General features: G+C 37.4%; 1 protein-coding gene across 4 annotated transcripts in view; it reads left to right on the forward strand.

The window, feature by feature from the left end:
• The window catches only part of Ank2 (ankyrin 2), a 230,842-nt gene that overhangs the window by 152,849 nt on the left and 51,250 nt on the right, over positions 1–26,743 (forward strand). For 3 of the 4 annotated variants that reach the window (XM_074041573.1, XM_074041571.1, XM_074041574.1), the window contains 5 exons: positions 4,094–4,238; positions 10,328–10,430; positions 11,074–11,177; positions 22,190–22,414; positions 25,009–25,163. In XM_074041573.1, the coding sequence (XP_073897674.1) occupies positions 4,094–4,238; positions 10,328–10,430; positions 11,074–11,177; positions 22,190–22,414; positions 25,009–25,163 (732 nt within the window). Of the gene's footprint in view, positions 1–4,093; positions 4,239–10,327; positions 10,431–11,073; positions 11,178–16,009; positions 16,046–22,189; positions 22,415–23,927; positions 24,027–25,008; positions 25,164–26,743 lie in introns of all 4 variants that reach the window. The other variant, XM_074041570.1, reaches the window with a different exon arrangement.

Here is a 26,743-nt window from a genome sequence, read left to right on the forward strand (position 1 = left end):
GAATATGGGACATGCCCTTAAAAAGCGTGTATGAAGATAATGTATAAAAGAAGTATAATTAAAGGCGTGGAGTGATCAGCTTTTCATATCTGCTCAGAGAGATCAGGAGATGGAGATAACCAGCAGAGTATCAAGGACTTGCTGAGCGAATATAGATTCATAAGAAAGTAACCTAGGTTTTAGTTGTGGAGAAGAAACAGTGTGATGGTCCCAAGATAGGAAAGTGCAAGAGAGAAACATAGAGTGGCAGAATCATCAAGTCTTTTCAGTCTGGGTGTTGCATGAAAACAGATGGAGTTTAGACGAGGAGTGTTTGAATTCTTAGCTGGAGTCTGTGGAAATTAGGTACCTTAAGAATTTCAATCTTAGAAGGTAACACACATGCACAGGAAATCAATGCGAGTCAACTCCCTGTATAGCTATCCTTATCTCAACTAGCAAAAACCCTTGTTCCTTCCTATTATTGCTTATACTCTCTCTACAACAAAATTAGAAATAAGGGCAAAATAGTTTCTGCCAGGTAGCGAGAGGGTGGAGGGGAGAGGGAGAGCTGGGGGGAGGGGGAGAAATGACCCAAAACTTTGTATGCACATATGAATAAAATAAAAATTAAGAAAAAAAGAATTTCAATTAATGTTTGAAACAGTTAAATCTGTTTTTACAAAAATTAATTTAGTAGTGGTGCACAGCAGGAGTGTATTGGGAAGAAACAAGGCAGAAGCAGAAATCTAAGGGAAGAGAAAGCATTTGTTAAATAACTACATTGCCAGGAACATTGTCTCACTTAGTCCTCACAGCATCCCTGTGACAGAGGCTATGGATACCTCCCATGCTTTTCTTCAAGTGAGGAAAGGCTCATCTGCAAGTGAGGAGACAGTCAGTGGTTTGTTTAATGACCCACAGCTATTAGGTGATGGAGGAGGAATCTAAATGGAGCAAAACTCAGTCATGATATTAAAACCATCTTGATGAAGGGATGTGGTAGGAAAACACAAGGAAAGACAGAAATGGAAATTCAGTCTAAGAGGACTGTACTGTCCAGACTTTACCAAAGCTGTAAATGTAATCCTTATCATCTTACAGGATCATGAGCTGATTTCTTTCTTTGCTGACTCAGCTCTACATCCTCAAGTTATAAGTGGAGCTCAGGGGTTATAACAACCATGTAACAAAAGTACATGTGAAAATATGACTCACAGGTGCCTGTTCTCAAAGATTCATGATGGGATGTGCTGTACACACTACTATCTGGAAGTAGTGGAAGACTACTACTTGTCTAACAGGCAAGAGAACTGCAGAATGACTGAGGGTTGGAATGAAATACAGAAGCACTATCTGTCTTCTTTGACTCACTGACTTCTTTTGTGAGCACTTGACCTTTAATGGGGCTCCTCATATCAGGTTCCAGTCCTTTCTCATATTTTATATGAGGCAGGAAAATAAGTTTGATTATTAAATAGGCTGCTATAAGAAAACATGTTAGTGTGTAATTATTCTTTCTCAAGTTCTCTAAGTTATGCAAAATTCTTTCCAAGTCTAATAGAATTTTTCTCAAACCTTAAGAGCTAAAGATTTTAACCCAAAATATTATTTTAAAGTAGATCCTTTTTTCCCCCTCCTACCCTCCCCCAAATTGAGACAGGGAAGTAGTTTACTATTTGCTCATATAGGAAATTTGCAGAGTAGCGTGTTGGGGTGAATAAGGAAGATGAGTTCTGTTTGTAACACACTAAATCTGAGATGCTTAGGGGAAATTCAGGTGTAGGTGCCTAGAAGGCAAATGCAATGTATATAGAGAGTTTAGGAGAGAGGTCTGAGATGGATGCAGATTTGCACATAGGTAGCATATAGAGGGTCTTCGAAATCTTAATAATGCATGATAATATAGAACACATGAAGAACATTCAGATGGGAAATGTGAACATTTAAGGGAAATGGAAGCTGAAAGCAAAAACTCAAAGAGGTAGGGAAGACCAGGAGAGATTTGCATCAGAGAAATAAAGGAGAGTAATTTTCCAAAGAATAAGTCAGCTCTTGGTCGCTGATTAATTACTGAAATTAACAAACATCTGTTGACTAGGTTTGCCTATGAAAGGAAGAGGAGTCAGAGTATGAAATAATTGGGGGAAGAAATTTCTGTATTTCAAAGTTGGCCGAAAGGTGGATGTTTTATCTCCATGGGGTCTGCAACAGAGGAGCAGGGGTTGAAGTTGAAGGGCATGGCAGACAAGGTAGGAGATGTGAGGTTCTAGAAGTAAGGATGAACTGCCACAAATCTCCTTGCCTTCCAAGGGAAGCAAGAAAATGATCACCTCAGTTTTTGGACACATTAAAAACTTTTAAAGCTTTGAGCTGAATGAAGAATCTTCTAGTTGTGAACCAACTTGTTCATTTTTTCCCAAACTGAAATTTTACATTCTACTAATTTCTGCAGGTACTGTACTGCTGATGTAAAATACTGAATAACATGCCTCACACGCAAATTTTATACAGCACCAGCAAGATAGGTCCCCCAACAGGTGGCATCTTCAGCTAATGTCAGCACTGGATTAGGATCTGGATGCCCACAGCAGCGTTAGGGACATTTGCTTCTCCAGGTCATTTTTCTCTAAGACACAATTGAAAAATCATGATACATACCTAAGGCCACCGTAGGTGTCTCTGAAACTCGGGAGACTTGCTTTTCATAACACTGAACATAGCAGCTGTCTCGGGCAGAAAGCATTGTGCTCAAACCATCAAAATGCAGAGAATAAGGGAGAATGCAAAGGGCGTCGATGATCTCAGCAACTCAGTAGAGTGAGAGGGTTTTAAATTGTGCCTTCTCTTGTCACCGGAGTCATGGAAGTGTGATATATTTGATTAAAAGTGTGCTCCTCAAATGCCTTCCTTTCGTCTTCTCATAAGAATCCATGCACATCTAGAGAAAAAGGCTGGGATCATGTTCGTTTGCATTTTCTGCAAGATACAGTCCTATGTCCTGGTCCTTCACTCTCAGAGTCCTTCCAACTAGACTCTTCTTTTCTCTTTCTGTCTCCTCCCTCTTCACACACATGCTGCTTTCTTTTCCTTTGCCTTTGTAAACCTTCTTTTCCTCACAAAGAGGGGAAAGATGGGTGGAATAAGAAATTTTGCAAGGCAGCCCCTATTTTATTAAGGAATTTGGAGGATCTTTAAGGACCAAAAAAAAAAAAAAAAATTAAAGCTTTACTTTGAGTTGCTTTTGTTCCATGACTTCCTTGGCTGCTGAGAGATTGTAGTGAGAACCTGATAAGTTAGGAGAAACAAGGTGAAATGCAAAAGCAAGATCACCTAGAGGAGAAACAAGGTGACCTCATTTGGGTAGTAGTGAGAATTTTGTGTTAGAAAACAAAGCTCACATTGGGGGTGGAGTAAGTAGAATGAGGGCTTCTTGCATAAGGAATCTACCACATACTGCTTTATTATGTGACTTAGTCTTTCCAATGTTAGTAAAAACACTTGGAAAACGACTTAAGCTTATACCCAAACCAGACTATGACTGTTTTGGTAAGCCTATTCTTAAAAATTATCTTAGCTATTTTATTTTTACTGCAGTCTAGTGTTCTTTCCCTAATACAACATTTAGTCAGTCTTATAAAATGCTACCACTATTCCATTTAAAATATTTCACTTATTTTAGAGCAATAAATCTTTTTTTAACCATATTACATAAAGAGAATATTAATGCTCTAAACTATGCACTAAATTATTAAACCTAGAGCTAGACGTCAAATAGTCTACACATTGGACTAATTATTAAGTTAAGCAATATAAGCTATAAAACAAGTATCCCAATGTAAATACAACAGAAAAAGCAAATCAACAGGCATTAAAATAATTATAATCCAGGAAGTGTTTCTTCTTGATGCTTAATAAGAAAATGGATCAAGTGTTGTCTCTGTTAAGTTTTAGGCCTTTGCAAGTGGCTGCTGTGCTCTGCGCCCTCTTCATGTGCAGTGTGTCATGGGTGTCCAGGCTGGGGTGTGGATGCATCTCATAGTTGCAACTATAGTTTGTAGTTGATACTACATTCAACAAATAACTTCCTCCATCTTCCTCTGATTGTCCCAAGGTGATGACACGATGACAGGTGATGGAGGAGAATACCTTAGGCCTGAGGACCTCAAAGAATTGGGGGATGACTCACTGCCCAGCAGTCAGTTCCTGGACGGCATGAATTACCTGCGATACAGCTTGGAGGGAGGACGATCTGACAGGTACTCACTAAAGCTTATCCTCCATGTCAGCCAGGAGTGTGTGCAACACATTTTTGTGATGATAAAAATGTAGACACAATTATTGAGCTCTTAATGAGTACCTCACACTCTTATTAGCTCCTCTAACAACTTTAAGAAGTGCCCACTTTAATGAGCAGGAAATAGGTCTAGAGAGATTAAATAACTTAATAAAATCACACTACTAAGAAGCCGAACCATGATAAATAAGAACAGTCTGGCTTTAAATGTGGTGTCCTCATCTGCCACTGTTTTGTCTAGGCAAATTCAAAGGGCAGTTTTGTCTTACTGATGCTCTTCCCAAGAAGCATCTGTGAACACTTCAAACCCCCTTTTTTGTTTGTGCACTAATTTCCTTGAAAAAGTGTGTTCTGAAGAATTAAAGGAAGCAAGTTCAAAAGAAAATTGTGCCTATAATTGATGTTTTCATAACAAAAAAGAACAGAATCTTATGATAGCTATCTGAGCAAAACCTAGAGGAACCTCACTTTTACAGACAAATGTGAAGAGGTTTATCTACTATTCTGAAATGTGTAGTCCTTGTTATTTTATTTCTAACTAGTACAACTGGTGCTTGCTACTTTCTGAAGCAAACCAAATAAGAACATTTTTGACATTTCATGAAAAGTATGACTGCTAGGTAAAGCTACTTGTCCATGTAGGGTAACGTCTTTTCTGACCAACACTCTCATATGGAGAGTTCTACTGTAAGCTATTTTATGAATATCCCACATATTTATAGTCCAAGAAATAAGTACCTTAAAGAGTAATCAGTTCTAAATCCTAATTATTAAAAGCAAGCTTTTCTTGGGCTTTTTCCATGAGTGCCAATGCACCCCCTTATCGTTTTTGTTTATGAACACTCCAAGATGGATAGAATATGTGCATTTTTGCACTGTGCTTTGTGGTAAGTACTGGAGGTACGAGCAGAACTCAGATATGCTTGCTAAGTTTATAGGCTAACAGAGTGGAAGAGAGACGAGGGGAATGGAATGCATAGAGCCACTGGAGCCAAGAGGCCAAGCTTCCTGGCACAGAGGAGTCCAAATTAAGACTGAGTGATGATGAGTAATGGTGGCTGGAGAAAATGGGGAGGACATTTGAAGCCTTAACAGCATCATGAGCACAGACTTCTATGTGTGTGAGCAACAGAGTAGTACAATGTCACAGGAGAAAGTGCAATAGCAAGGGAAATCATATTGCATTGAAAGGAATCCCTCTGCTGGTGAGCTAGAGGTGAGAGCTCTTCAAGTAGGTTTCTCAGTCACAACCGCCGGAGAGGCTATTGCAGTGATATTAGCTGGGTCGTTATGAGAGGACTTAAACTCTACCCTTCATGGTAGTCATAGGCTTGAGGCAGCTAACCAGATTTGGTGATGAGTTTCAGGTGGGTGTTTGAAAAGGAACGAAGTTAAGTGGACTTGGCTCCAATGGCTTAGACAGAATACAGATGGAGGAGGCCCTCGGGAGGTAGAAGAGGTGGCAGATTCAGTGCTGCATCCATAAAGTTCTGATTCATTCGTAGATTTGCATCTGTAGCCTTAGAGTCTTAAAATATTTCAAGGTTCAATAGAGGGAAGTGTTTATGGTTTTGCATAAATTCATCATTATTATGCATAGCTGTATTACTCTTAGCCAAAGAAACTTTATTTTTGGCACAGCATCTATTATTAAGTGCTCGATTCAGTCCTTTTCCCTTCTTCCTAAGTCCTTAAGTCAAAAAAGAATTTGCAGTATACTTTATATAAAATGGGTGGATGTTTCAATACCTTTACTCAGACTGAACTTACCAGTATATAAAAACAGGGGACATGAAACAAACAAGACACGACCTGTTCTCCAGGCCCACACGTGCATTTCTAGAGCACCAGCTGTATTCACAATCTCCAAAATGGAACTAAAGGCAGCATCTCATTTTCATGGTTTTCTTGTTTGTTTTATTATTTTTAAATTTTGCTTAGGCAATTCAATATGTCACCTTTTTTTGGTAACCATTTGTTTCATTATTTCTTTATTTGGTATGCTCTCAATAGTACCATGCCCAGGTAGGTATGACACAGCGTGAAAACATGGCCTTCCTGAACATATCCACATTTCCCTGCTCACTTCTCAGCCTGAGTGTGTGAGTGAGTGTGGTGTGTGTTTATTGGTGGTAAGTGCTTATTTCTAGAATTATGGATTCAATCTTAAATTAGCATTTTGATACTAAATTCAATTATTGTTTGAGTTAGAAGAATTGAATCTATTACTAAAATAAAAGTCAGCCTGATGACCTAGGCATGACTTGTCACAGCTCCACCTTGTGGTTGACAAAACATGAACATGGCTTCCCCCAAATGAACCTAACGAGCCTATGCATAGTTGGAGAAGAGAGAAAAACGATTATGGTGACTAAGAGATACATAGATGCAGAATAAAAATATATCCTATTTACAAATAAAGTATATCCCATTTATAATTACCTGGATTTTATATCCATTTTATTATTGTTTATAAATTTAAAATGCTGTCCAAATTTTAAAAAAAATCCAAATAACAAAACACAGAAACTTCTTCACATATGACAGCAAACATATTGAAAAACTTGGGTATTCACTCGTTCAGTGGAGTTTACAACCCTATTTTATTCAATTAAAAATTGAATGTTTAATAAATATCACAGTTTAGTACAATTGTGGTTGTTATACTTTTCAACGAACTTACTTAACATAAGCCATAAAGCAGTTTTACCACAGTGGGAAAAGTGTAAACTGAGTACATAAAATATTCTTGGCACGAAGAGCTGACAGTCCTCTAGCTGAACAAATAAAAACTCACATTTCTATTGATATGTTATTATAAATGCATTAACTGAATAGGAAGCTCTCTGACTTAATAAAATAATGGCAACCCTATTGCAAAATATTTAAACTTGTTTGTAATGTTTTAAATCAGGATGGACAATTTCTGATTCCAAGATCTTGAATTGTTGCAGATCTTTGTGCTTTAGAGAGAATAATTATTTTGCTGTTAGGATATTCTAACCATATTTATTTTATCTTAGTAGATTCTATGATGTCATAGGAAAAGAACAATTAGAAATTATAAACATTGATTAAATAAGCAATTAGCATTTTCAGAAGGTATTAAACAAAGTGATCCAGAATAAAATTCATACAGAAATAGAAATACTTAGGCAGAAAGTTCCAACTTATCTTTTGTCCCTCCCTCTCTCTGTCTAGTTTTTTTCTCTTTCTGCATATCCTATTATCTCTTCCTCTCTTTCCTAATCACTTTTTTGTGATTGTATGTCACTTTGTCTCTTTTCTTCCTTTATCTTGGCCCTGTATTTTTTTTTCTGTTGGGTTTTAAGGAAGACAAAAAAAATTAATAATACCAGGATCTCTCTGTTCCTCCCAATTCAAAACCAACTGAGAGATATGGGTATCAAGTAGATGGATATCAAAAACCCACTTTTATTTCTGATTCTGATGCCAAATGTGGCTTTACATTTATAGCCCAATGGGATATTTCATACCACATTCCTGAGATGGAGAAATTTGTCTGCCCATCATTGTTACTCCTAGAGAGTGGCAATTGAGACCTTGTGCCTTTTTCTCAAAGCTCAGACATTTATAATGCTGGCAGCTATGTCACTGGGTTTTATTTGGGGTACTTTTATTTATCAGTTTGTTCCCATTCAAGCTAAGTTTTCATTTACACATAGAGACTAATATTTCTGCTATTCTAGGGCTTCATTTCAGAGTTGATTTTAAGACCACTTGGTCTTATGAGCAGACATTGCTGATCAGAGACAGCTCACAATATTAAATGTGTAAAGTCATAATCTAGAGATTTGAATTCTAACAAATCTGAGCCCAATAGAAACCACTGGATTGAGGAAGATGGTCTGTTTCATAGACAAGCTCTGTTATTTCAAGAGGTTGGCCCCTCTGCTATTTTCCTTCTCTTAGACAAATTCAAAACAAAATAAAGAATAGGATTTAGGAGATGCTGATCCAGTACTGCCTGGTTCCAAAACACAGCCAGGTGGATCTTTACTGTCTTTGTGGTTTAAAGCAGGAGGGACCAAATCTGTTCATCCTACCAGCTGAGACAAGCTTTTGCTGAGGTAAAGACCCATTTCCCAATTATTGAATCTCTGTCCTAGCCAAAAATGGAGATTAAGTTAACGCTGATCACAGCAGCCTGTGTATGGGATGTACCATTAAAAGCCAACTGCGTGGCTATATAAAACTAGCCATGGTATAAGCTTCCTTATAGTGGCTGTGCTCACACCCTGGCTCATGAGTTTACCCAGGCATCCAGGCTGTCTCTGCCTTGACTGGGTCAGGAGCCTCAATCTGTGCCAAAGCTTACAGAACAGAAATAGCTAATAAACACACAGATAGATGTATGCAGGTATGAGCACATAGGAACAGACAATCAATTTCTTTGATTCATGTCACTCTCTAAGACATGAGGTCATGAAATCACATGTAAAATAGGAGTGAGTAGGTCTTGGATGACTGTGAATAATCTCCAAAGACAATTGGCATTGGCTGAAACCTCTTAGAGATGATGATAGTAATATGGCTTGCAAAATTAGATGTATTTGCAAAATTAAAATACTTTCTACTAGTAAATATGCTAAATTGCCATGCAGTCCATAATTCTACATGCTTCACTGGCCAAATACCTACAGCTAAAAGAAAATGAAAGTTTGCTTCTATCAATATTATGAAAGCTTGCATATTTCCTTCCCCACCCTCACCCCTGTGGGCTTTGGGCTAGTGTTCTGAATGCAAATCTTTAATTCTTGAGCTAATATGTATAAAAATCTATGCAAGATATGTTACTTAAAATGTCAATCTAGGGCTGGTGGACTGGCTCAAGTGGTAGAGCACCTATCTAGCAAGCATGAGGCCCTGAGTTCAAACCCCAGTACTACAAAATAAATAAATAAATACATAAATAAAATGTCAATCTATTTCATCTGATTATACAGATTGATTAAGAAGGAATGATTGCCAGGCATAGTGGTGCATGCCTTTAATCCAGGCAATTGTGGGGCAGAGGCAGGAGGATTGTGAGCGCCAGGCAAACCTGGGCTACCTAACAAGAACTTGCCTTAAAATAAGACATGTGCATGGATGCACATGTCAAGTTTTATTTATCACATTTGAGTCTATAACTTAGAACCTTAAAATTCAAATTTATCAAAAATGTAAAGCACTGATTAGCAAGGCCTAAATCCCATGTTGAAGCCAAACCTCACTTTTGGTCACTGTTCTTTGGCAGTTTGTCTTTGTGCTGGCAAATGTGTCTGTGTTCTGGGCTGGTGCTTAGAAACAGTTCTTGTGCTCTTGCATCTTATCCCCATGGCAACCAACACTCTCTGGTGCTTCACTCACCACGCACAGCACATGCAAAGGGGACAGTGCTTTCCTTTGAAATAACAGCATTGTTGGAGTGACCAGAGACAAACAAGAGGAACTCCACTTCCACAGGAAGCATGCATCTGGCCACAGTTCATTTCACTCTGTACCTTCCAGAGGGGTGCACTCACATTCTGTCGTACTCACAGCTTAGAGAGAAAGAGGTTGGAAAGAGACTAGAAAAAAATGAGCGAGAATGAAACCTGCACTTTCATTTTGCTCTTCTCGCTGAGAGTTGTCTACTTTCTCCCTCATATTTTTCCTTAGTTAGAGGGAGATTGACACTTAACACAGATTTAACTAATCTATCCTAGAATTATTTCCTCTGTGAATTTCTTGTACTGGCAGTAAGTAAGCTACAGTGACTTGTTTCAGACATTTCTGGGAAGCAAAAGAATCAGATTAGGAGTATCAAATTTTAACTTCTGGATTCCCTTGTGCCCTTGCCATTGAGTGGTAGGAACCAGTCAAGGGATGTTTTAGTTTCGCTGTTGGACAGAGAGGTAGGGCAGCACAGAGACCTGTGTCCCCCTGGAAGTTGCACTGTTAGCTAATAGCACGCTCTTTTCACTCTCCTGATCGGCTCATCATTTCATCCTCCCAATCCTACTACTGCTGTTGGTATATGACCGTGACCTCCTGCCAACCTACCAGCCTTCGATCCTTCAGTTCCGACAGGTCTCACACTCTGAGTCATGCGTCCTACCTGAGGGATAGTGCCATGATTGACGACACAGTTGTGATCCCCAGTCACCAGGTATGTGACTTTTTGCCTTCATATCTTCACTTTCTGGATAGCTTTCAACTTTACCTAATGCTACAAATGTCTTGAGGATAAGCTAGGATAAGAGATTTGAGGGTTTCTTAAAATATGAAAAATGTTTACTTAATTTTTTTCAATGAGCAGTCTTTCTGAAATAATGTACTACTTATTTCTTCAGCTATACTGAATTCTTCTATGAACATTGTATATGAAGATTTGTGTTTTTTAAATCAAACCTCTTTTAAGAGAAAAACAAGTAGGATGCATTAATAAGATGAATTGCACAGTTAAAATATATCTTTCAATAGTTAAAGCTATTAGCTATGAGGAAAGGCTTAAAGTCTATTCTAGAATAGCTTAATTTTAGGTATGATTTTATTATTTTTGATGGATTAGATGTAGGGAAATGGATATCAAGTCTCTTCAAAGGCAATTATACTAAAGTAATCTTAATTTTATTCCAATAATATAATGTTATGAAAGATTTATTTTAAATTCTTTGGCTTACATTTTTAAATGAAAGGTTTTTTTTCTGGGTAAATACTACCTTCTTGTGATGCCACTTTTTAGATTTCATTATATTTTACTTCGCTTGAAGCAAAGTATTTTTCTTAAATCCAATGTCCTTTGTGTTTAGGTGTCAACTCTAGCCAAGGAGGCAGAAAGGAATTCTTATCGTCTGAGCTGGGGCACTGAGAACTTAGACAACGTGGCTCTTTCTTCCAGCCCTATTCATTCAGGGTGAGTGAATCAATATTATGTATCCAGATCAAGGGCTAAAAAGAGATGGGAGTGAAAATAACAGCTTTGTCTAGTAGCTTTAGCAGATGGCTAGCTTACAGTAGAGGTGACCTTTGTTTAAACTCCTAAAAAACATTGCTTTATCCAACATGGACTCTAGCTACACAAATAAAACATCAAAAGGGTCGAATTCAGCACAGAAAACTGGCTGTTGTTTTAAGATAACCAGTAGAATTGTGTCAAACAGCTTGCTAACTTACTAGAATATTCTGCTGGCCTCCTTATTGTTCACATGTTGTCGTTAAGGCATCCTAAAAAGTGGGGCTGGTCCAGCTGCTTCCTAGAAAGTTTCTGTTTGCTAAGATTAACCGAGTGGCCCTTTGAAACAAATAGCTTGCCTCACATTTTTGTGTATTTAAAATAACGTTTACAGACGTCTGAACCAGACAAATACACAGATGAGTTCATAGACTGTTTGGAGGAGGGGTGTAAATAAAAAGGAGAGTGTGGATGCAACCAATCGGCTTCTCAGCTGTCCTCTTAAAGTCACTCAGAGGGTAGATTTAATACTTAAACAATACTGCCTGTTTATATTGGCTCAATAAAAAGCAGTACTTTGGGTTATATTTCAAACAAATTTATTTTTAGGGTGTAAAAATTCAATTACATATAATATAAATTCCTTAAGGAGTTTTAAATTGTAATACTATTCCAATTGTCTGTTTCCTTTACATTTCAAGTAATATGGTGATATCATAATTATATATAAAGTATTTATATTTTAAAATTTTATTTCTTTTTCAAAAGCCCTACCCATATGTTATCTAATAAAATGGAATACATTGGTTTAAATTATTGTCCCTAACGCCTTACCTATGATCTTCAGAACTATTTTGGATAGTGCGCTTTTTGTTGATTTTGTTTATTATCTAAAATAAATATTCTCCTCTCAGGAAAGTGTTCCAAGATATTTTAGTTAAACATGTTGGAGTTCTTAGTCTAGTAACGGCTACTGAACATGTAATAGTTATATAAATATTGAAAATAATCACAATATTTTAACTTCGTTAAGTAACTAAAGCTAGTAGCTCAAAGAAATTAAAAAAAACAAATTAAACCTCATTTAAATTGACTTACATATTTTATGTGTAAAATGAGATAATCTCTGTTGTAAATTATTTAAAAACCATAACCTTGGACTCAGGCATGGTTCAAGTGGTAGAGTGCCTGCTTTACAAGTGTGAAGCCCTGAGTTCAAACTTCGTCCTACCAAAATACAAAAAAAACAAAACCAGCCGGGCACCGGTTCACGTCTATGATCCTATCTACTTAGGAGGCAGAGAGCAGGAGGATCAAAATTCGAAGCCAGGCCAGGAAAACAGTTTTTGAGACCCTATAACAGAAATACGTAACACAAAAAGGGCTGGAGGAATGGTTCAAGGTATAGGCCCTGAGTTCAAGCCCCAGTACCAAAAAAAACCCACATAACATTGCATTCTGCTACTAAATTTCTCAATGATGATGATAAGAAGAAGAGGCCTGGAACTAGAGAATAGAAGGATAATAGATGAGACTCTAGGAACTATAATGAAGTAGTTAAAGGGCATATCTACCCTACAAAAAGAGGTTATTTTAGGTAAAATTTAATAGAGTATCAATAGCTGAATTGTAAAAAGAGTTAACGTTGTGCCAGTGTTCAGTTTTCAAAGTAAATTGGGTATACTGAAAAAGGAATCCTTGCAAATTATGATGGTACATGCCTGTAATCCCAGTAACCAGTAGTCTAAGGCAGGAGGATCTGAAGTTCAAGATCAGCCTAGGCTACAGAGAGAATTGGAAGCCAATCTAAACTATGTAGTGCGACCTGATCTCAGAAAACAAAACCAAACCAAACAGAACAAAACCAACAGCAAAAAAAGAGAATTCTTAAAGAAAACCTATAGTTCTTTAGTTATACAAGGACAATATAATACTCAGTTTAAGTCCTCAATATTTGTATCAATTGTACTGAACTGGGTAATACTTGTATGTAATAATAATTACTTACAATGAACCAATGGCATCTGATGGTTAAACATTAATCACTTCAGATAAGGATCTATAAAAATCCATTGCTTCTAATAAACCAATTTTCCTATGAATTTCAAACACTTAGCACTGACTAAAACATTCTCAACTCTGGCTCCCATTAGAAGCAGGTGGGGACTTGTCCCAGACCTATTACACCAGGCTCTGTTTCCAGGGAGCTGTTATTGACATTATTTATGAGTCCAGATTACATAAATTGTTAAAAAGGAAAAATTTTGCTCAGTAAAGCCTTGATATTTGGGATATTGATCAATTAATTAATTATTGTATACCTAGTTCTCCCAAATATCCTTTATCTCTTCCTTATGTATTTATTCTTCACCTATTTGTCAAATTCTACAAAGTATCAGACATTATACCAGGTGCTATGGAGACTAAGACATAACCCTTACTTCTAAGAAACACATTAAGATGTTCTTTAATCTGTGGAAGAGAGAAATTTAATAGTTAAGAGTATGCTTTGGTATCAGACCAATTGGAATTCATATCCTAGCACTGATCCTCCAAATATGGCACTGTACACAAGTTACGTGACATCTCTGAGTTTCAGTTGATTTATCTGTACAATGAATCATAAGAGCGTTTTAAAGGTTAAGTGATTATTAAATAATCAGTATGTGCCTAGAAAAAATAAGTACTCTACAGATTATAGCTATTAATATTTATACAATCCCCATATGCAAGTACCAAATTTTTCACAAATTGCAAATCAGCTGAGAAAAATGCATTCTAAATCCTCTAAATGACAATAGCAATGTGGTTTGATTCACAATTGTAAGATTTGACTTTTTACTCTTACTAGTAATTTATCATCCATCATTGTCTCTATTTCAACAACGCAATGCCACAGAAGACCCTAACAGGATGGAAATTATCCTTGAAAACACAAAGATTGTGAGTGTCATGATATGAATAGCTTTCATTAGCCCATATCATGTAACACTTACTTCTTGTAGTTTTATTCTTTATAAACCAGGTTCCTAAGTAGTAGCTTTTTAAAAAGAGTTCCTCTTTAATTAGTTGGGTGAATTCTTAAGCAACTTCAAAATCAACCAAAATGCAAGGAAAACATGACGTTTTGATAAAACTTACTATTGTAAAGTTAGCTCTTTATATACATTTCCTGAACTTTGAATATAATGTTCTATTAAAGTTAATAAAGTTATTTTATTTTAATAAAAGATGCAACTTCTACCAGTAAGTAGTACTGATGATTTTATTTTACCTATGCTCCTATTTTCAAAGACAAATATCCGTCCATGGATAGAGGAGAATAGGTACAGTGATTCAACTCTTCTCTGCCCAATATCTGGCACGAGAAAGATGGACAGTATAATTTTTTGTTGTTCTTCAGAGTGGCCTTATTGACTCACAGTAAATCTAACCAGCAGTTATTCCTCATGCTACCAGTCACGTTCATATCAGCATAAGCTTGATAAGAACTTGAATTTTACAATTCATAAATTGCATCACTTCACAAATGCATAATGAATTAGCAGTTCATTCAATTCCTTACCAATAAGTAACTCTGTAACACATTTTATATATTATTATTCATATATATAGCTATTTATAGTACTTTAATAATAGCCAACTACCAACAATTAAATGTCAACTCATGATGTGTGCTACAACGTATTCCACTAACATAAATCCTTAAGAAGGTGATGTTTTAAAGCATGTTGAAGACAATGTTTCCGTGAACTTCATATTTTTCTTTTTAAAAAAAGTCTATTTCAAAATGTGTTGAAGATACTTGTTCAAATAATGGAATATTTGAAATGCAAAGAAGTCAAGTCCGTTTTTCACTTGACAACCTGAATTCAGTTAATTTAGTTGCTCATATATTTCATAACACCCTAGGGGTTCTTTTAGATTCATGAAGCCAAGCTATTTTGAATGGAGAAAACTGTTTTATAAAGTAGCAAAACCAACCATTTTGTAAGATTGGACTTCTGGTGTATTAAACATGTATACTTTTGTATGTCATTAAGTGGTGAGAACACAGGGTAACCATATGATAATGTATGGAAGCTTTTAAAGAAAAACAAACTCAGGTAAAAGAGAACTGAAGGGTAGAACAGTAAAGAGGGTTGAAACGTCAACTCCAATCCATCGAAGAAGAAAACCATCCCCAAACCAGGGAATGAAATTTTAAAGGAAAAAAAAAAAAAAGAAGTTCTAAGACTTTGCAAAGTTTTTCTTGTTACCTAGCCATAGTAACATTAGTTACCTACTCTGCCTTAGAGTTTGTGCTGTTTGTCATTGAAGCTGTTCTTTAAATTGTGCCTTTTCTTTTGTGGTAGCCCAAAGGGCATTATCATTATTTAAAAAGTATTGGAAATATAAAGGAAAGCTTTTGAGTCAAAACCATGATCACCAAATCAAAGATTTTATTATTTTCACTATAATATCCCCTTGCTCTTTTGTAGCTTCTTGGATACTTAGACTATGTTAAGAGGCCCCACAAGTCAGTGTTGAATAAGGCTACGAGTCTATATCCAGTGACTTCATGACTTCACCAGTTTCCTAAACTGGGAGTAATCACAACCCCCTGCCCCTTGTTCTTCTCTCGGCATTTGCATAGAGCTGTATCTCATTTGTATTTCCATCTTTTTTTTTTTCAGTGAATACTGTATTGGTATATGAATTGTGTATTTCAGTTGAAAGTCACTTCTGATTTCATTCTTTGTATTTCACTTTATCCATTCCTTCTCTGTGCTAAAGTATCTATTCTGTTGCAGCCACGCCTCTCCATGTCTTGATCGTGACAGCAGCAGGTGAACTTCTGCCTAATTTCTTCTCTGAACATGTTGTCTACTCCTTTCCCCCTTTCACCATCTCCTTCTGTGTACCCCCATCTCAGGATGCTTTGGTGCTGAAGACATCTAGCCAAAGAGACGCAGACGTTTATGTTCTTCAAATCATGGGCTTTGTGCATTTTCCTTTTCTCTGTGAAGGGAAAGTGGCAAAATTTAATGGCAGTGGAAATACAGTGGGGTTGTGCCAAAATTAAAATGGACTGCCTGGCTTGCTCAGGGATCTCCACATGTCAGTTTCTTTGGTGGGGGAAAAGAAAAGTGCTACATACAGCTTAAAAATTTTGTTCTCCATAATTACGCAAATTGGTTGAGCTATTTTAAAGTTTTATCAAAGGTTATGATTTTAAGGGGCACTTAGCAGGCTTTATTTTGTTTGGCCTTACCATATTCTAGGTGAATTAAAGGCTGAAAGCTTCTTAATAGTCCATTTCATTGCTAGTGCTGTGTCAAGTGCAGCCTTTTGATATTTTGGAACTGCCGTAGAATGACTCTAGTCAGCTTCTAAAAATAGCAGTTACTCTTGTTATTTAGATATAGTTATTTTAAAAGGTTCCTTTCAGTCTGCTGATTATAGTCCTTTTATTCTATAGTCATCCATCAGGATACTACATTTTATTGGTTGCCAATAAGACAATTTTATAGTTCCATTTTTAAAACGTTTCATATCCATCCTTTTACTTTTTCTTGAGCACACACAAAGTATTATACTTGTATATATGAACATAGCAATTGATAAGTAATTATTTGATGACTTTATTGAATTTGAACTGCCTTTCTCAAAGCTATTTTTCATCAGTTTTTCTGCTTGTGGAATTTGGAGAATTAATAGGGGTGGAGGGAATTATAGAGAAGAAAGCTCACGGAGTGTATTTCTTACAGCACCTCAGAAATCAGAATTGATTTGAGGCCCTCTTGCTATGTATGTGTGGATCACTGAAGCACCCTGATGATCTTTTACCCAGAACTAACTCTGAATGCTGCAATTTCCTCCCTGCCCCCCACCCCATGGTCCTGGATGAGTTCAAAGCAAAACTTTTCAGTAACTTTTGGGGTGGAGGATGTGGGCCTCAAAAGACTGGCTCATTGTTTTCTGCTGCCTCCTCTGAAGCATGTACCTGTTCAGCTAACCAAATTGTGTTTCTGGAGGCCAGTGGCCTACACAATGAAAATGATTGCATTTGCTTTTGTTCTTTTTAAATTGTGATAACATTGTATCTCACAATTTGGAAAACTTCAATAAGAGTTTCTACTTTGCATGACTGCTGAATTTCATTTGGAAAGTGAGATATTGCAATTAAAGCCAATGGCTACCTGATAATTTTTTGATATTTTTTGTCTGTATAGTCTTAAGTCAATATTTACTGTATTATGGGTACACATTTTCAGCAAAACAGCTATTTATACCATAGAGCAAAATATATATATATATATTTCTTTGAGTAAAAGCTGCTTATTTTCCAATTTGGAATTCTTCCAGAGTATCTGAAATGGTCCATTTAATTTTAAGTAGGGTTTCTAACCTAGTTAACAGTTGACTACACATAGCATTTGTGACACTAGGAGACAATTTAGAGTTTATTCATTAAAGTCTCTCACTTTATGCATGAGAAAACAAAACTTGAAGAACTTAAGAGACTTGCTGGTGGTTACAGAAATAATGCAAGAGACATGGGCCTAGGCATGGGAACAAGTACAGTACAGACTGCATTAGCATTTTTATATCTTATTTAAATGGCAAATTTTATAACTAATACAAACTCCATCATCATATTAAACTGCTTAATACAAATTCAGATATATTGTAGGTTCTCAATAAATGTTAGTTTCCCCATTTTTAGGTGGTGTATATATTTCAATTTGTGAAACATTCGATATATATATATATATTAAACCCTATGGGAACAAGCATATATTCAATTGTATTTGCTTTACACATGGCTTAATTTTCACCAGAACCTTAAGCAGTAATAGGAGTAACCCTCATCACCAGGAGAGACCTTGGTCACACCTCAGGGACTGCAGAGCTCAGCTTCAATCCACATAGCCTCTTCTTTATTCTTATTTAATTTCATGTTTTCACTTCAGTTCTTTTCATCTCTAAATGATTTCAGGCATTACCTTGTCCCATTGTAATGTCTCCCAAATATAAGAAAATCATATTTATTCAGTCAACTCTAGTATTTGAATGGACTCAACTAATGACTCATACCTCCCAACCTTTCTCTTTTTCCTGTGGTCCATAAGACAGGAAAGGTGTCTTAATGTTTATACATTGCAGAATAACCAGCCCTAATTCTCCCACCTGTCTAAGTACTGCCCTTTTGGCATTCTGCTATTTTTTATGAAGATGCTCAAATGCTTATCCCCTTTTATTTTATAATTGATTAGCATAGATTTTTGCCACTAGACTTCAACACCTAGTATAAACTTCAGCCATTATTTCTTTTACTCCGTCTTAAGTAAAAATTTCTTTTAATATGTAGCTTCATAAAATTTTCATTCTTATTAGTCGTTTAGCAATTTCATAACGTATCTAATTTGTTTAAGATATTTTCTTGCTAGACTTACAAACATTTTTATTCATTTCGACTATGAATATTTAGTTTTTTCATGTCTTCAGCCCTTTTGTTTTTCTTGATGTCTGGCTTACTACCTTCTCTCTCTTCATTCTCTTTCTTTCTAAAGAACATTTCCTTACTAGAGTTAGCTATTTTCTCTTAATCTTTATCACTTCTTTAGTGACTTAATAAAAACGCGAAGGCTTATTTTCTTTAGAAACAATTTTCCCTGATTTATGCACATTGGCACTGAATTCACCCAATTCACTTTGCATTTGGTGTAATACTTACAAGCTGTTTTTCTGATTTGTAACAACAGAGAGATAATTACAGGTAAACTTAGCTACTTTAGCTTTAGTCTGTAAGAACTCTTATTTTGATTTCTCCATCTTTAGTCTTTCTTCATACAAATTTTTCATAATAAAACTATTTATTTTGTTAGGTTCAAACTCTTGGTTTTTGCTCACTCCTTTTTTCTACTAACCCTCTATCAATGGAAATAAATATATCAGGTCTCTCATTTTGGAGCAGAAATAAGTTTGTGGCAGACTTTAAAATTAAGGGTAGTATTTTCCAGCTGCATAGCTGTATCTGAATGTAATGATTTGAATGATCTGTGATTATAACTGGCTAGAGATGAAAGATGAACTTACCTCCTACTTTAGCCAGTGTTAGACGTAAACGTGTTCAACTTCTCACAACCTGCCTCTTCACTTTTCTATTCATTCATTTATTCAAAAATTATTTGTTGACTATCCACCATGTGCTATACCCACACTACAGTAGGCACTAGGGGTGCAGGAAGAAATATGGAGAACATGGTCACTGCTGTATAGCTCTTAGCTCCTAGGTGAGGTGATAGGGCACGTCTCATTGACCAGGAAAGTTAGCAGTTCCAAGAAAGGTGAAACCATCATGTGACATCTGGGCTTTTTGGTAGTAGCAACTGTGTCTTTACTTTCTGTATACTCAGTTACTAGTGGAGTACATGGCCCTTAATAAGAGGCCATGGAAAGGAATCTGGAAATGGAAATCAGGGAGCAGATGGAATAAAAAGATGGTGTCAGAGATACAAAATCAGGGAGACAATCTAACATGCAGTTACCGAAGTATCGTTGTGGTCCAGAACATAGCTACTTTGATTGACTCTTTAGAGAATGGACCACCAGAAGAATATTCTACATGTTCTTCTGGAGGGAATATTGATATTATATATGACATAAGCCATCACCAGAATGTAATGTAAGAACACGTAATAGCACATAACATGAGTGTGAAAACTTCTTGAGTGCCTTCAAAATGTATAGATACTATTAAGGATTGATAACAGTAAACAGATGTATTATTAATTCTATTAGTTTTCATCCTGTTCTGTTTGCCCATGGAGATAGTAATCAAATAATTTGGAAAAAAAAACACACAGGAAGTATTAATCTTAATTATCAATGAGTCAGAAATATTGCAGTGAGTTTGGAAACACTGCTAGTTGAAACTTCAGCTTTTTTCGATCTTTAGATGAAAATCAATGCAAATATCATGCTTAAATAAGAAAAATAAAATGAAAAGGAAAACTTTATATTCACCCAGAAGTACTACCAGTTCTTTTGAGCAATAGTACATTTAAAAGTCAAGTATAAAATTTTGAGGAATTCACACTCAAGACTAGTAATAAGAAGAGTGTCAACATCAACATTGCCTCCCTCCTCTCTTGCTCTTTCTCTTGAACTGGGGATTGAACCAGGGCCTTGTGCATGCTAGGCAAGTGCTATACTACTTGAGTGATGCCCCAGCACCCCCACTGTGTTTTGATAAGGACCAGCAACATCAACACTTCAGTATGAATTGTTGATTGTACTCGCCAGTTTTAACCCCTTCCTGAAAGCTCAGAGGCTAGGGATGAATGGTTGACCTAGCCTGGCACTTGCATGTGGGAGGAGAGCTATGACTCTTCTGTGGTCTCAAACTGCATGACATTCTCCAGACAGGCACCATGAGTTCCTTCGCACCCATTTTTATTACTAGCAACAGGATTTCTGTTTAATAGCATGCCTAATGAGTTCTGTGTTCCGCTTATGAAGAGGATGCTAAGATTTTTCTTCACTTGTCTAAAAATAACAGTGTATCGTGCTTCTATCCCATAACTTACTTCATGAAACCTTTCAAATGTTTTCAATGTTTTCATGAAAGCAATATCTAGGTGTGTCCAATCTGGTTCTGTGTTGGTTCAGTTATAAATAAATCCATGAAACACCTATATGTTGCTTTCATTTTTTTTGTTTTGGTGTAAAGATCTTGCAAATGCAGTGGAAATGGAGAAGACATAAGTATAGCTGTGTAAGAGCCTACACACTCCTTGTCTATGTCTGTGTATGTGTGCACAACAACCAGATTGTTGTGTTATTTAATTTTTGATCCTTGAGAAAGTGGGTGTCGGGGAGACTTTCAGAAGTGTCTGACTAACAAAGTGATAACCATTCAGGCTGAGTTGGCTCAGGATCTCTGATCATCCCAAAGGAAACAACTTCAGACTTCAGACAACACTTTCTTTTGGTACATTTTACAATAAGCCAAGTCACCTTATAGTATAGCTGTCTTTTGTTATGAACAATTAGCTTAGTAGACAAGGAGCAGAACTAATAGATAACCTTTGTATTTATAAATTATAGTTATCCATATTCAGTTTATTGAATTGGGGGAAAATCATGATGTGCAGAGATCCTTCCCAGCATGAGCCAAAGGCTTCCCATTAACTACACTTCAGAAACAGAGTAAAGGGGACCCTAGTAGTTTCTGGAATTTCTGTGTTGCAATTAGAATAGCATGGCATAGAGACTCCTACTGAAAAAAGTGAAAATGAGCATTTTAAGTAGCCAATTGGTCCTATCAAAACATTTATTTATTTTGCTTTTCTCCTCTTTTAGAATATAACCAGTAAAAAACCATCTGCATCCTGGGGGTAAGATGATGTTGGAGCAGGATGCAATGACATGGATTTGACCTTGGGAGAAGGCCTTTGATATTTTTTTTAAAGTCATAGTATTGTGATAAAATGAGCTGGACACGATGTCATGTTGAAAAATCAAGTTGAATTAACTTAGAAAAACTGCAATTTGGCCTTTACTTTCTGATCTATGCTTATGCTATTTCAACATGAGAATTACTCAGGACACATGTACAAGGAAACAGAAGTCTTTATATTTATAACAAAAGGAGACGTGTCAAAAGTTTTCTGATTTTGTTCAGCGTCTTTCAAAATCAGTTGGATATATTTTTAATTTACAGTTTACACTTTACATTGTCAACAAAGATGAGAATTCCTCATTAGTAACAGATGAAAATGACACAAAATTAAAAGAACAGAAATAAAGACATGAGTGTAAAGTATCTTTTAAACACAAATGTTTTACCACCGTGCCTTTAAATAAAAACAAAGATGTTTTGATAACAAAGCATCTTTCATCTGCCCTGGTATTTCAGCTTCACAAAGCTCATTTGTCTGCCCTGCTATTTCAAAATGTATCTAATCTTCTATTTTGATTTTTAGTTTCTTGGTTAGTTTTATGGTGGATGCCCGAGGTGGTGCCATGCGAGGATGCAGACACAATGGGCTCCGAATTATTATTCCACCTCGGAAATGTACAGCCCCAACACGAGTCACCTGCCGACTGGTCAAACGCCACAGACTAGCGACCATGCCGCCCATGGTGGAAGGAGAAGGCCTGGCCAGTCGCCTGATCGAAGTCGGACCTTCTGGTGCTCAGTTCCTTGGGTAAGGGTTTCTGATAAGCCCCCACTCAGGCTCGGGTGAGCTCGTGTCCTCTCCCGGAGGTCAGTAGGCTGGGATGCAGAAGGTACGTCAAGTCATTTGGAAAGACTTTTGGCACCTGTGAAATTTCTAGCTTGAAAAGCAGCACCTCAGTGCTTGACTCCACATCCATGCGTCCCCGCTTAAGGCGTTCGTGTTACGTTTACCACGCCGGTGGATTCTTCTTCTTCCTCTTTAAGTATGATAATAGCTGCCACACTCCCACGGTGATATCCATGGGGTCGGTGATGGTAGGTATTTTTTTTTTGGTCATCTGAGACTTAAGGGCAAAGTGGAAAGAAAACAATTCTGCTCTATTCGTCACATAAATTTAAGGTCGCACACAGTTATGAAACAGAGTCATCTGCACGGTGGAGAGCAGGGTTGCCTTTATATAACAGCTACACATTTAGTCTATGTGATTTCTTTTTTTTCTGTTATCAAAACTGCTACCTTGAGCCTTAAAAATAACACTGGCTGTCTGTTTATCCTCTGTTTGCTTTAAGAAGAAAATGTCAACACTAACTTCCACTGTGCTCATTTTGGCAATTTTGAGCAGAAATTAGCATTTCTCCTTTCTTCTGTTTGTTCGAATGGCTGCTATTATATTAAGTGACAATGGGTCAAGAAATGCATAGTGACTGCTGAAAACCAACACGGATAAACTTTCAGAGGCAACAAGTTTCAAAACACTTTGAAACAAGTCAATTGTATTTAAGTCTTGTCGCATCAAGCCTGGGTGCTTGAATGACTGGGAGGAAATGCCATAAATCATGACCTCTTTTACATTGTCAGTATCATACTGGGAAGAGAATTTCCTCGCTTTAGAACTCACGCCATGTTCTAAAGCCTGTAATTTGGAGCAAATAGTGAACAGGTTGCTGCAAATTACTTTCACCCCTGAGAAAGGGTGTGTTAATATTTCCCAGTGATAGAAACCTCCTTGTGTGTCCTCCTGTCAGACAGATGAGAGCCTTAAGGAGCCTGTGAAGTTCCGGGTTGCATCGAAAAAAATGCCATAATGTTTGGAGTGACCCCAATGATCTTTTCATCTGTGTATCAGATCCTTTCCCCCTCATGCTCAGTTAGTTTCAGGCTTTTTAATAATCAAATCTGTTGGGGAATATATATGGAAACATCTGTCCTCTGTACTGAGCAGAGTTTTTATTATATTCCCAACAGTTTTGTCTTTCTTGTGGAACATTTTTTTTTTTCTTTTTTTGGCTAGTGCCCTGGCGGTGAACCTAAATAGGGATAGAGCTGACAGCTAAGTGCTGTCCTGGCACAGATGCGCCTCCATTGTCCACTCTGGGTCTTGGTTCCTTGCTCTTTGTGACCAATGGAGGCGACAGAACCACACGCAGTGTGAAGCCCAAGTTCACCCTGTGGCTCAGCTGGTGATGCTGGGTTCTGTGGAAAAACAATACCTCAAGCTTACTTATGTTCTTTCTTTCACTGCTGCTTTGGATGTACTCAGTAAACTTCACCTGCCAACGGCTCCTCCCCCCCTTAATGAGGGAGAAAGTTTGGTCAGCCGCATTCTTCAGCTGGGGCCTCCTGGAACCAAATTCCTTGGGTAGGAGTGACTTAAACAAATTGATGGCTGCTGGGGCCCCCATTCTTCTCCTTCTTCTGCAGTATGATTTCTCTTTTTGTCATTGTGCCCGTGACATGTCCCTCTCTATAATTTGAACTCTGTATAACCTATCTTTAGTGGACCATTTCTGACCCTTGTGGTATGTGACTTTTATTTTTTTGAGTGATGTTTTTATATCTTTTCCCTTAAAGTGCTGTGACCTTCATTTTTGTTTAAGCATGAGATCTGCCTAGTCATACGATGTGCTAGTGATGATGTTGTCATGATGAGTTTGGAGTCTGTATCAAAGCAACCTGGACTCAAAAAGTGAAAGCCTCTTTACGTTCTGAGGATGAATGTGACCTAAATATTGTAGGATGGTGCATGTTCTGGATCCTGAACATAATAGGCATTGGACACAACTGGACAGAAAGCCGAGTGGCTCGATTAGGGCCACACTGTGTACACATGCCTATTGCTTCCTTGAATGAAGATAAAATTAGCAAAACCACGAGTGCATGGCTCCTTAGCACACGTCGTCTCCCTTTCTGACATCTCCTCATCCACAACACATCAACTTATGCAATGTACTAGCCATTTCCCTCTTAAGCCATTTTGTCATTCTGCACCTTGTAGAAAATGTTTTAGGAGATTGGCCTACATCTGAGACATGCATGCACATTTCTTTTGCTTAAATGTGTTATACCTACATTTATCAAAGGAGAAGTTCCAGAATGCCACATGCACTCACAGGGAAGCATCCTTTGGCTTAAGGTAGCAGCATGTGCCTTAGGACCAGTGCTCCCGAGATGGAGTACTGCTGTGCCGCCATCTGTTAGCCACTGGGCTCTGGAGGACGGCCTGCTATGTCCCTATCCCCAGAAAGAGCAGAATTCCAGGTCACTTTGGAACAGACAGAGTGGAGGTGCTTGTCTTGCTGTTGGGTAGCAAGAACACTGAATGTTCTGCGTTGCTGTGTCAGGCCTGTGATTGTGGAGATCCCCCACTTTGCGGCCCTTCGAGGAAAGGAGAGGGAACTGGTGGTCCTGCGCAGCGAGAATGGTGACAGCTGGAAAGAGCATTTCTGTGACTACACTGAAGATGAGTTGAATGAGATCCTCAACGGCATGGATGAAGGTAACTTCAGATGAACGGTTTCAAGGGAAACCTAAAGTGAAAGCATGAAAACTAAGCACTTCTTTCTTACAGTATTTTACCACAGCAGGCCCTCTGGTGCATTCCAGTGGAGAGTAGTTGCAATACATAATACAGTCACCTGATCTTGCCTATTGTTACATTCAGGAAAATAAAATCCTTCAAGATAGCAAGTATCTCATTTTAATAGGGAGATATAGCGTGCTTCCCTCTTTAGTGCACAATTTTTTAATCTAAATGAAACTAGAGACAGACTAGATTATTTTTATTTTATGACAAAATGAATTATCCTGGATAGTAAACTACGATTTTTAAAAATGCTTATTTTGATTTGTCTCAGAAGCAGACGAAAAGTGCTATGGTAAGCCGGGTGCCAATGGCTGACACTTCTAATCCTAGCTACTGAGGAAACAGCGACCAGGAGGATCATGGTTCAATGCCAGCCCAGGCAAATAGTTCAAGAGACCCTATTTTGAAAAAACTCATCATCAAAAAGGGCTGGTGGAGTGGCTCAAGGTGTAGGCCCTGAGTTCCAAACTCCAGTACCGCAAAAAAAAAAAAAAAAAGTGCTGAGGTATTCTATTGGAGAGCTTATATTTATTATACCTAGTAGGTCATAGGATAACATAACTTTTTAAGCTTTTTATTATTAAGGAAGTAGGAAAACTAAGTTTACTCAATCTTCTGCCTGTAACTCAAAACCGGAAGTTAGCCAGGGTTAATTGCATTCATTCGCTTGAGGAACTTTGTTTTTTTATTAGAACTTTAAATCCTAAATCTGTAGTTGAAATATCTCTGTTTGATTCATTCTTAGGCCCCTAGGTTGCACAGAGAAAATGTCCTAATCCTAATATGAGGCACATACCACTTTAAGTCACTGCAAAAAATAGGGCAAATTCTTTGCCTAAGTGGCAAGAGCATACTGAATTTTGTACAGAGTTAGATACCTGAGGGGCAAGCACAGCTGTCTGTCCATCTGCCAGGACTACTGGCAGTAGCTTCAAGTGGTGGTTCTGGAGTAACCTGCCCAGAATATTTCTTTCTGTATCCTGCTGAGGGTTGAATAAGAATAAAGTCCAGATTTACCTCATCCAAGGGTGAGTAAAGAAAGAAATTATGCTCTCTAAGCACAGGTAAAAAGATCATAATTATTTTTGTTTGTTTTGAGATAGAGTTTCCTTGTGTAGCCCAGGCTGACCTGGAACTGGCTGTCATTCTGCCTCAGACTCCCACGTGCTGGGATTACAGGCACATGCCATCACACTCAGCCCCAGAATTCTTATTGATAAAGCTTGTTTCCTGCAATTTTTAGTTGCTTCCACTTCTTGGAATGATTTCTAGAATTTATGCTTAGGATATTTTCTTCTGGGATGGTTAGCTGTCATGGATGAGTGCTGGCAGCTTGCCCTTGGGTGGGAACCCCACTCTTACACCTTTCTACAGACATAATAAGTCTGTTTTGAAGCTTAAAAAGTCAGATTTGTGCACATTTGTGTTTGCATGTTTGCAAATATATTCTTTTGTAAGTATATGCTTGTATTTTCCAGTGTATCAGTTTTAAT

This window comes from Castor canadensis, chromosome 9, assembly GCF_047511655.1.
Source record: "Castor canadensis chromosome 9, mCasCan1.hap1v2, whole genome shotgun sequence".
In the NCBI taxonomy this organism is placed as follows: Eukaryota; Metazoa; Chordata; class Mammalia; order Rodentia; family Castoridae; genus Castor; species Castor canadensis.